Genomic DNA, 12,645 nt, shown 5'->3' with positions numbered 1-12,645 from the left:
GAGAGACCTCAAAAGAACAGATACTAAGTAAGTATACTTAAGACATTAGTCAACTCTCAGATTTTCTACTTACGTGGGTATAAATAAAGTATGGAACAATCAATTCTGTTCAATAATCTAACAAGCCAAGAGGTTTTTCAAAGGAATGTGTGTGGACTTCGGTCCCACCAATGTAATTTAAGCTACAAAACTCAATCTAAGGGGCGCCTGGGTGGCTCAGTTCGTTAAGTGTCCGACTTTGGCTCAGGTCATGATTTCACCGTTCGTGAGCTTGAGCCCTGCGTCAGTCTCTGTGCTGACAGTGTGGAGCCTGCTTGGGATTTTCTCCCTTTCTCTCTGCCTCTCCTCCACCTGCACTCCCCATTCTCTCTCTCAAAATAAATAAATATATTTTAAAAAAAGAAACAACTCATTCTGAATAATTTATATAAAAACTAAAGCCAAGCTTAACTCTTAATAATCATTTAAGTAATGTAAGTGTAGAAAATATAAATTTTAAATTTAAATGCACCGTCATTTTGAAAAATTTACCCAATTCTGTACATAAAGTTTTAAAAAAAGCCCTTCAACCCTGCCTGTAATTCCAAATCCCACTCTCTGCTCCTCAAATATGCAAATCTTCAGCAAAGAATTTCCCAATGATTATGTTACAAAAGTGAAAAAATAAATATAAAGTAAAATATGAATATCACATTTCACATAGCCAATATAAATTTTCACAAGACTCAAAGCAAGGATAGGTTTAAAGTGTAGGACTTTGCCTCTACCTCCAATCTCTCTTCTAATACCTATGCCTGTCCTTCACACACAGAGAAATTATCACTGCTAGAAATGACAATTCTGAATTGCTGAAAAGAAAAGAAATTAACTGTGTTTTACATTTCCGGGCTGAAAATATATGGAATACCTGCAATTAACTACAAATTGTACCTATTCAACTTTTCTTTAACTGACTCCCAAGTTACCCATGACTCTTTTTGGAAGACTGTTAGCCAAAAAGTCACATTAAAATGTGAAGATTAGATTTACTATTGTGAAATCAATTAACTGACTACTTCCCCATTCCTTTCTTTCTCATAACTCTTCTCAAATCTGAAAAGTTACTGGGTAAAGAGATGAATCAAAAAGTGCACAGATTATGGAGTTTCACATTCATCATGTACCTTTATAAATCATTTTTCATATTATTGACATTATTATATTAGGGAATTTCTGATAGCCAATCTTCAAATTAGCCATATAAAGTTTAAATGAATAATAATGTCAAGGGTGATATTAACTTTTGATTTACCTTGTCAGGGTCATACTAAAAAGTTAATAGGAAAAATTAATAGAGAAATGTTTACTTTACCTCTGTTATCTCTTGGAGGAGGGTCATTCTTAATAGAAGCCACAGTCCGTCGATTCTATACAACAAAAAAATGTTCGTTTACTTTCTCTCTTTACTCCTCAGATATTTATCATAATTTCAGCTTTCTTTAATTAAATGAAAGTAGGTGAATACAAAATATTATAAAACTAGGGGCGCCTGGGTGGCTCAGTTGGTTAAGCATCCGACTTCCACTCAGGTCATGATCTCACGGCTCGTGAGTTCAAGCCCCATGTCAGGCTCTGTGCTGACAGCTCAGAGTCAGGAGCCTGCTTTGGATTCTGTGTCTCCTCTCTCTCTCGCTTTGTCTCGCACTCTGTCTCTCTCAAAAATAAAATAAAAACATTAAAAATTTTTTTTAAAATATATTATAAAACTAAATGGAAAAAAACTATAAATAATCTGCTAATAAATTACTACACTAATGCTAGCAATATTCAAGTTTCTTCATATGAGTATTGGCCACCATCTCCCCACAAAAAGCAATATTCAGGAATTACTATGAGACGGACACTGTTAATACTAATTCATTCAACCTTCACAACAACCCTATGAGGTAGTTACTATTATTCTGGTTTCATGAGAAAACTGAAGCAAAGTGAAGTTAAGCAATTTCAGTAAAAGGTATAGGTGTAGTCATCATGCTACAACCATGTAATACATTTCAAAAGCATGTATTACATTTCATCTTTGGACGTGGAAGTAATCAATAAAATACCAGTTTTAGACAACTTACAATCTACTGTTAAACATCAAAATACCATGAAATGCTCACTGTCATTTCTTTTTTTCTCTCATTTCTACTAAAAGATTTCATTGGACTCTCAAAGACTCCCAACAATGCCTACACTAGAGCAGCAAATTTTTGATCCTATTATTTATTTACCAAGACTTCATTTTAGTCACCTGAAAAGAAAGATATCAAATAATGTCGTGGTTCTCAAAGCTAGAGAGAACATTTGCAAATTTAAATCAGATGGGTACTAATAAAAGGATATTGATTCTAGGGCCTCACTTTAGATAAAATGAATCGCTGAAAGTGGGCTAAGCATCAGTATTTTAAAAAATTCTCCAAGTGATTTTAATGCACGGCAAAGGCTGCTAATGACATACTAAGAAGGATCAACGATGAAGATCCTTCAAGGCTATGAAGTCAAATATGAAAAACCGTCCATCTACAAGTCATAACTAAAGACCTCTAAGCAGTGACACTCAATATCCTAGTTAAATTACATGAAATGAAAATCTGCCTTATGTTCATATGCAGAACTTAAAAAGTAGAATGTTTTGTTGATAATGTTAAGCTCCCATCACACTATATTTGGATGCTTTTGTATATCTTCCTTTCAAGATACCAAATTCCTATAGGGTTAAAGTTATACCTGTACATGACAAAATCAACAAATACTTTTTGAAGCCTCAAGATGAAGAACTAGAGATTAAACAACGGTGTGAGCGACCTGGTTTAAAAAGAGTTGCATTTTGATATACAATTTTAATAGTGAGAAATTTCAATAGGAAGGACGAGCATTACCTTTTAAAATAATAAAAACGACATGGCTTTTATTTTTGTAAAGATAAAACTCTTAGGGAGGATATACAGCATGGTTTTAAAGTTCATCTTTACAGATAACACAGTAGTTAAACTACATTCTATCATTTCCCATCCTTCTCTAATGAACATAAGTAGCAGAATCACTACTTCAAAAGACTGGTAGAGTGGGAATTTATTATGAAAAATCAACATTCCTTCTTTATCGAAGTCATATGTATCATTCAACAAATATGGACAGCAAATGGTTTTGGCATCCATATCTCCTGAGAAGCTACTAGTCTTAGGAAAAATCCTAATCAGGAAAGGAATTCCTAGGATTTTACCTAATGATGACCATTAACTGTCAACTGGACAACCTCGATCCTTCAAAGGATGTAAGCATATACATGACATGAAGATGGCAGAAATATTACAGTTTGTTTGTTTGTTTAAAGCAAACTAATGCTTAAAACATACTCTTCACAGACTGTCATTTCAAACCAGACCCTCAGCCCACACACCCACCCACCCGTGCTCTGAATTTTCATCACTAACCTTTACAATTTTGTTTACTTTGGCTGAGGATGCTGGAGGTGGAGGTGTTTCTGGACTGGGTTCAATTTCTTCATCAGGTACAAGGTCAGGGTTAAGTGAAAAGATGCTCTCGAGATCAATCTGTTTTAAAAAAATGCATATATTTTGAGAGTAAATTTTGACATTATTTTACGAATTTACACAGAGAATAATTGTTAAATGATTTTGGCCTCATGAATAGTACTGCCTTGAAAACTATATTATCTACAATTACAACCCACATACATTTAAAAAATCTGTATTCAAACAGCATTTTGTGGGCACCTGGGTGGCTCAGCTGGTTAAGAGTCCAACTTCAGCTCAAGTCATGATCTCGAGGTTCGTGAGTTCGAGCCCCACGTCGGGCTCTGTGCTGACAGCTCAGAGCCTGGAGCCTGCTTCGATTCTGTGTCTCCCTCTCTCTCTCTCTGTCTCTGCCCCTCCCCTGCTTGTGCCTGCTCTCTCTCAAAAATAAACATTAAATTTGTTTTAAAAGACAGCATTTTGTGGTCTTGATTATATGTCCCATCACTTACCATATTGAAGAGGAACCTACTAATCTTTGAGTGAAATTTTTTCATCATTTTTAAGTTTTTCAAGCAATGATAAAGAATACATGCACTATGTAAAAAATTATATACTCTCTGTTTTGTCTTTAACTTTTTAATGTTTTATTTATGAGACGGAACATGAGCAGGGGAGGGGCAGACAGAGAGGGAGACACAGAATCCAAAGCAGGCTCCAGGTTCCGAGCTGTCAGCACTGAGCCCGACATGGGGCTCAAACCCATGAACCATGAGATAGTGACCTGAGCCGAAGGTGGACACTTAACCAACTGAGCCACCCAGGAGCCTCTGTTTTGTTTTATATTTGGAACCTTGATTGTGGGACTAGAAATAAAATTTAAACCAGTGATTGGGACACTTGGCTGGCTCAGTCAGTAAAGTATGCAACTCTTGATCTTGGGGTTGTAGGCTCGAGCCACATGTTGGGTGTAGAGATTATTTAAAACTACAATCAAAAAAAATTTAGGGGTGTCTGGGTGGCTCAGTCAGTTGAGCGTCTCTTAATTTCGGCTCAGGTCAGGATCCCAGGATTGTGGGATTAAGTCCGGCATTGGGTTCCACACTGAGCATGGAGCCTGCTTAGGCCTCCCTCCCTCCCTCCCTTCTTCCCTCTCTCACTCTCTCTCTCCCCCTCCCTCCCTCCCTCCACTCCCCTCTGCCTCTGCCCCTCTCCCCTGCTCCTACTCTCTCAAAAAAAATAAATAAAAAATTAACCCAGTGATCATACCTCTTTGCCTTTTGTATCTCCATTTTCTATCCATTCAACAGTTACACTTTCATTATCTTCATTTAAAGATGTTACCATTGCTTGATGTATTCGGCCTAAGTGGGAATAAAACATACATTTTTAAGATGTCATAAATTATGGTAATAAATTATGGTAAGAAAACGACACTACTTTTCTTACAAGGGATTTCCAGACTCTCAGGATTTGTGAATAAACTTTGTCTATGGGATCATAGATATGCTGTTAAGACCAGAAACTCGAGAAATTGGTTTAGACTGAAAATTTATTTTCAACATACATGAAAAAATGGTTACACAGTGGCAGAGAATGCCTGAAATTTTATATACTTCTAATCATTAAACAATTTCTTTACTATGCGATGATACTGACTATAAAACAGAAAAAAAATTCAGAGAGCACTTTTTAATACTATACTAATATAAAACACTTTGTATGTAAAAATCACTATCATATACTGGAAAAGTGACATTGTTTTTAAAATATTGAGAAAAGGACTCTACGTCCAAAAAGGTTGGAAAATGTAATCTAAAATGTTCTCTTTCTTCATGCTGCCTATCTAAATCCATTCTATACCTTACTTTCTTTGACAGTTCTACTACTTACCATTTGTAGAGACAGGGTATCCTATGTAACGCATTAAACTTGTTTTCCCTCTCTTAGCAGACTGTGGATCTTACTTGTTAATAACCACAGAACTAAGTAATTATTTTTAATTATTACAGAATATTCCATTATGTTTATTACAACTTATTTAATATCTATTCATGGTACTTAGGTTGTATGCAATTTTTTACTATTATAAACAGTGCAATGAATACTACTGCACGTGTATTATTTTACACTTGTCAGATTATTTCTTTGGGACAAATTCCTAGAAGCAGATCAAGGTTTTAGATGCGTGTGTGTGTGTGCGTGTGTACTTCTTACTTATTTGTCTTCATCTTACCCACCCATTTGATTATTCTTCAAGGAAGGACAGAAACTATGTTACAGATGTGCATTTTTATATTATTTAATAGGTTTCATATGTATTTCCTGAATGAAATCCTTGGGGGCATTTATAATTTACCTTAAAATAGTTTATACCTCTTTAAATATCTTAAAAAAAAAAACAGATACACAGTATATGAAACAATGTTATTGTAAAAATAAGGCATTTACTGAGATTAGTGGACATTAGACAATCAGGTATTAAGGGTAGACAGAAATGATGAACTGGAAAATACTGAGAAGATTCAAGGGAGAGGCTTAAAAAAGGGAAAATGAGACAACATTCACTACCAATGTGATTGGACAGAAATTAGGTAAACAACCAACAGAAGTGGTATGTGTCAGTCGGGTCCTCCAGGAAGCAGATGTTCAAGGACAAGAATTTTATTATGAAAGATAAAAGCTGGGCGGGGGGGAGTAAAACAGGACTGAGGATGGAAAACTTTCAGACTCAAATGGATCTAAAATCAGTGAAGGAAAGGGGATATAAAACAGGATTGAGCAGACAGAGCCTCAGACCCTGACAAAGATCTGACAATGTGCTGGACAACCCAATAGAGTACTCCAAAGCAAAGACTGCCCACTAGAACAGTCCAACACTGGGACAAAATGGAAACACCCTAGAACCCACACCATGCTCAGTCAGTGGCAGGAGGTTTCCTAGGAAACACAAGGCCTCAACTCAAAATCTTAGGAGCCTAAATTAACAGCTAGAGGCTGTCAGCTACATGTACTCCCTGGAGCTGAAGGAACAGTAAGTAGTTTCTTAAAGAGAGACCCAAGCAGTACATCTACAAAGCTGCTACAGGTTATGAAAAAGAGAGAGGAGTGCCTAGGTGGCTCAGTGGGTTAAGCGTCCAACTCTTCATTTCAGGTCAGGTCATGATCTCACAGTTCATGAGTTCAAGCCCCACATAAGGCTCTGCACTGCTTGGGATTCTCTCCCCCTCTGTCTGCCCCACCCCACTTGAGCTCTCTTTCTCAAAATAAATAAATAAACACACTTAAAAAAGAAAAAGAGAAACTGAGTTTAATTGGTAGTGGAAGTGAAGAGTGGACCCCAGAGAGCCATGAGCTGCCCTGATGGTCTCCATTATAATCTAGGAGGAATCCCCACTGCTGCATCAAGCCCCACATTCATCACCATCTCCACAACATAATTAGTGAGTCTGAGAGCCAGCGACTACTAGGTCTCAAAGCAGTGAAACCCAGCCTCAAAACAGTAATACCCATGAGTACGAACAAGGTTACTACAACAAAGAAGATATATTTAAATACCACAAATACTAACTTTCAGCAGGAAATGAAGAGGCTGTAGCTGAGATTGTTGAAGAGTAGAGACAGGGGGTCTCCATGCAATTACCAACAGAAGTACCACAATAATGAGAATGAGGAAAAGTGTTATCATGTTGCAAAAGCAAGACCAATACCACATTCCTGTTAGGCATCTACTACAATATTCCAACTTACCTTGGGAACGAAGAGTGGACTATAGGACCTAAAGAACTACAGGTCACACAATCTCACAGGGACCTTAATTTCCAAAGACAGACTACAGAAATCAGACAGACTACAGAAAGAGGATAAAGAAAATCAAGATTCTCTTTTCAAAACCCATTATCAGCAGTCCTCAATAGCTGTACCTCCAGAAGTTCACTTACAAATGCAGAAAGCCTTAGGCCACAAGTAAATGAGAGTCAAAAGCAGCTAATTCACCAGTTGAGACTAAGCTCTAGAGGTTTAAGAAGACAGAAATGTTGAGAAAGGAGAAACTGTTCGCTTATCTCTACCAGGGTCCAGTTTACTCATCTAATAGGAACAAAGAAATATGAAATTCCAATAAGAAGAAATTAATAAAGACTAGAGCTGAATGAATGAATCAAATCTCAAGTGTATGCTTTTTGGTCAGTGGATGAAATAATCAGAAATATCTGCAGGATGGGGTTTTGATTATGTTTAACAAAAGTTGCCTCTAAAAAATGTTTTAAGTCTAACTTTATCCAATATACCTTTAAAGGTTTTTTTAAAAAATGTTTTACATATAGCTCAAGTGAGATACTCAAATTACTTATTTTTAATTGTAATAAAAATTATGATTTGATTTTTTCCAAAGTCAAATAGTACACACCTGTTAAGTAATATAATAAAAAGAGGGATAAATATATACAACATTTTTCAAGGGAAAGAAATCATTACGATTATCACTAAATCAAAAACAAGTATTTTATCCTAATAGGGATAGTTGTTAATAGGGATCCTGTGCAGTTGTTGATACAGATAAGGAACTACAGCTCAGAGACCAATCAGAATTCGAAGTATCTTTCCCTAGAACCTGGTACAATCTTCCCACATAGCCCCTCTAGCACAATCACCATTCTCTGGTTTGAGAAAATTCCTGTATTCCATCATCACTAATTCATTGCCCTTTGACTCTCTGATTCCCCATTTACTTTACTATAAATTATATCATATACACGTCTACATTCCAAAAAAAAAAAGAAAAAAAGGTAACACACCTGTGTATTCACTACCAGCCAGGTTAGAAAACAATACCTTTGAGGGGTGCCTGGCTGGTTCAGTCAGTGGAGCATGAGACTTGATAGAGTTGTACGTTTGAGCCCCACAATGGGTGGAGAGATTACTCAACAATAAAATCTTTAAGGGGCGCCTGAGTGGCTCAGTCAGTTAAGCGTCTGACTTCAGCTCAGGTCATGATACCACAATTCGAGGGTTTGAGCCCCCCAATGGGCTCTGTGGTGACAGCTCAGAGCCTGGAGCCTGCTTAGATTCTGTGTATCTCTCTCTCTCTGCCCTCCCCCACTTGTGTGCTCTCTCTCTTCTCTCTCTCAAAAATAAATAAACCTTAAAAAAATTTTTTAATAAAATCTTAAAAAAAAAAAGGAACAATACCTTTGAAACTCCATATGCCCCCCTCCCTAAGTGAATCTCCCTTTCCCTTCTTCCCCCACCACCAGCAGTAATATTATCCTAATATCTGAGAGTCATACTGTGGCTTTTCTTTAAAGTTTTACCACCTATACATGTAACACAAAAGTACCTGAACAGCTTGCTTATTTTTACACTGTGTAAATGGAGTGACACTACTTTAAACCTTGCTTCTGGTACACACTGGTTTTCCAAGATTCATTTATGCTGTTGTAAATTAATTCACTCATTTTCACTACATAGGAATATGCCAAAAACTTATCTACTCTGTTGACAAACATGTGTTTTCATATATTTGCTATTAGAAACAATGGTGTTAAAGGCATTCTTATACATGTGTACTGATACAAATAAGCAAGAATTTCTCTCCGAAGTGTAAGAAACAGAATACACACATATGTATCTTTTCTAGTTAGTGCCACCATGTTTCCCAGAGTGACTATACCTGCAATGATTTGCAATCCTACTAACAATGACTTCACATCCACTACGATCATATTGTGGTTCTAATTTCTCTGATTTAATGAGGCTGTGCCTATTTGTATGTTTGTTGGCCACCAAACATTTTGAGTGTTTTTTTCTTCCCACTTCTCTGCAAATTCCCCATATATTTTAGTATCAATCTTCTGTTAAATATGTTGCAAATATTTTCTCCAAATTTAAGGCTCATCTTTTACTTTCTTTATGATGTTTTTTGATGAATTTCAAGATGATAATTTTAATGTAAATATATAGGTTTCAATTACGGCTTTTTACATTCTAAAATTCTTCCTGAGACTCGGGTCATTAAGAAAGTTTCTGACATTTTCTTCCACAGTTTCACAAAGTCTTTTATACTCAAGAATGCAACCTACTGTCATTTTGATTTTTGTGTATGGTAACATAATTCCCAACTCCCCCCCACCCCACCATGAAAACCAAATTATCCCAGTGCCATTTCCTGGAAGGCTCTTCCTTCCCTGACTTATCTGCACTATGACTCGTCAAATTTCAAGCAAACATGCATCAGCCTATTTCTTTATCCTTGAACCAAAATTACACAGTCGTACTGTTACAGCTTTGCAATAAGTCTTGCTAGCTGGTAAAAGAAGCGTCCCCACCTAATTGCTCTTTAAGAGTTTCTTTGATCTTCTTAGCCTTTTGCATGTCTGTATAAATTATAGAATCAGCTTGTCAAAATCCAAAAATCAAATAACCTAATAATTTAAAAAACCACCTGTCAGGATTCTAGTTGGAATTACATTAAGAATTTTGTGCTGGATCTTTACATCATTGACTAAGAGTAATAGCTGCCAGCAGTCTTCCTTTCTCATTCCAACCTTATTCTGGAACAGTTTAAAATTAGAATTATTTGAACCCTGAGTATCTGGTTAAAACGATCTTGGTCTAGGGTTTTATTTGTGAAAAGATTCAATTTTCCTAACCATTTTAAGATTATTGTAGTTTTCTATTTGTGACTTTTGATAATTATACTTTTTTCTGGGAGATAATTATTTAAGTTTTCACATTTTGCGCATAAAGTTGTTCATAATTATGTTGAATGTCTGTGGCAATCTGTAACAATCACTTTTCATTAATAATTTTTCATCGTTCTTTCTTGGTAAATCTTGTATCAGATTTGTCAGTTTTATCTCTTCCAAGAACAACACCTGGTTTTGTTGAGCCCTTTTACTGTGTTATTAAATACTTAATTACCGTTCTTAACATTAATCTTTCCTGTAACTTACTTCGGACACATTTTGCTGCATCATTTTTTTCTCAAATTCTTAAGATGGATGCTTTGCTTATTCATCTTTATCCCTTTTTTTCCCTGATAAGCAATTAAAGCTACACATTTCTCTCCAAGAACTGCTTTAGCAGCATCTTATAAATTTTTGTATTTAGTATTTTTGTTATGGGAGTTGAAACTATTTTCTAATTTTATGATTCTTTGACTCATGAGCTTTCTAGAAGTGTTTTTCAAATTCCAAACACATGCAAGTTTTCTACATATCCTGTTAAAGATTTCCAAAGATTTCCAAAGATAAGGCACCTGACCGATGAGAATAAATAATGCCAGAAATAACTGGTACGATTTCCCAGTGCACAGTGGCTAAGTGTCAGCCCTGTATTTCTACCTTAATCATGTTGGACTGCCTCCCTTGGAGAAAATTTTCTATAAACCTAGCTCCAGGGAGCTCCTATATAAAAAGGAGCCATACCAGTCTCTGTCTTCAAACAGGGAACTTGTGGGTTTTTTTTTTAAATCTCCCTATCTTCCTACAGGAATCAACTTTTGCCATCCTTGCCTGCAGAGCCCCACCATCCCTTAGTATTTCTGATCCATTTCTACTCCATCATGGTATCTTCTTCTTGAGCTCAGCTGTCTTTCTGTTTTCTCTGATGCATGTGGGTCAGAAGAATGCCAATATATAAACTTTACTGTACTGTTTTGATCAGAAGTCCCAATCCATCGTAATTCTTTATGTCAAATTCATAAAAAAATGGGAGTCAGATTTGAAAACTTTAGGTTCACACTATCATATAAAATTACTCTTATATGAATTAATTATACCTGTTACAATCTCAAAACTCAAGATATTTAGAAGTTTTCAACTTTATTTCAACTATTTGTAAAGATAAATTACAGTGTAGAAAATGTCATCTTCTGAGAGCAAAGGATAATACTTGGGAAGAGTTTTGGAAAATAAAAGCAAATCCTGCAGAACCTCTCTCTCCCCATTGCCTGTAGAATACTTCCTCGTGTTTAATACTCAAACTTCATAAAACATACTTCTCTCTCAATGCAAGATACTTTGGCCAATGTTTATACAGAAGAATTTATATTTATATTTATCTATGCCAAAACTCAATTCACATTTTAAACAAAAGCGTATGCTAGAAAAGTTGAGTTACATTCCAAATATAATTGATAGACGGTCAGAATCACATATTAAAAAGCATGTCAAGGATCAAAATGATAGGAAATGTAGGCACAGAATGATGCTTGCATCATACACATTATGAGCCATTTTCTGACAGTGTGTGCTCGTCCCAAATGTATTTCAAGTCTCTCATATTTACTACTCCTTGTTTTGCTTAGTGTTGAACAACTCCCAAAATATTTAAGAAAATGTTGAAAGACCATGGGCAAAATGCAAGTACGATGAAAGAAAAGTTTTTACTGCATATAAAACTGATTTGTTACCCTTAATACTTATTATTTGTGCAACATGATAGTTTTTACTGATATGTAGATGATTTTATAGTGTCAGTTGCATTTATGAAATAGTTTGGGGAATGTGAGTCAACGATGAACACTGTAATTGTTTCCCACTTAAAATAAAGGCAAATAGGAGCACCTGGGTGGCTCAGTCGGTTAAGCGTCTGACTCCTGATTTTGGCTCAGGTCATGATCTCATGGGATTCCTGAGTTCCAACCCCAAGTCAGTCCCTGCTTGGGATTCTCTCTCTCTCCCTCCCCCTCTGCCCTTCTTCTGCTAGTGTGCACGCTGTATCTCAAAATAAATAAACATTTTTAAAAATTAAAATATAAAATATAAAATAAAAACAAAGGCAAATGGACTCTCACTTAACATTTTCACACACAACATAATTTTCAACAGATTCAACAGATTACAGACCTTAAATGTGTATGTTTAAAAACAGGATCCTAAGTTTCTGTTACTGAGAACAGACTTTTAAATATAATTAAATCATATGATAAATATAATTAAATCATGATAATTAAGAAAAAAAATCACAAGGTCTTTATTTGACCATTTTTAACCTAAAAAGGCTAATTTAATATGGTTCAACCCCAAAGAAATACATATTTCACCCCAAATTTAGATGTCAGGATAATTTACAAAACTATTAACTGCTAAATCAAAGAATATAAATACACGAAATATTTTGAAATCACAACCTTTACTTCAAA

The 12,645-nt window shown here is 35.6% G+C and overlaps 1 protein-coding gene across 4 annotated transcripts in view; it reads right to left on the bottom strand.

The window, feature by feature from the left end:
* The window catches only part of KIF2A (kinesin family member 2A), a 67,314-nt gene that overhangs the window by 28,879 nt on the left and 25,790 nt on the right, over positions 1-12,645 (bottom strand). For all 4 annotated transcript variants that reach the window (XM_045494317.1, XM_045494318.1, XM_045494304.1 and 1 more), the window contains exons 2-4: positions 4,770-4,864; positions 3,459-3,578; positions 1,352-1,406 (exon numbers count right to left, since the gene is read on the bottom strand). In XM_045494317.1, the coding sequence (XP_045350273.1) occupies positions 1,352-1,406; positions 3,459-3,578; positions 4,770-4,864 (270 nt within the window). The remainder of the gene's footprint in view (positions 1-1,351; positions 1,407-3,458; positions 3,579-4,769; positions 4,865-12,645) is intronic.

The sequence above is a fragment of the Leopardus geoffroyi genome, chromosome A1 (genome assembly GCF_018350155.1).
Source record: "Leopardus geoffroyi isolate Oge1 chromosome A1, O.geoffroyi_Oge1_pat1.0, whole genome shotgun sequence".
Lineage (NCBI taxonomy): Eukaryota > Metazoa > Chordata > Mammalia > Carnivora > Felidae > Leopardus > Leopardus geoffroyi.
The sequence above is the reverse complement of the archived record's forward strand: the minus strand, read 5'-3'. Positions and strand labels throughout refer to the sequence as shown.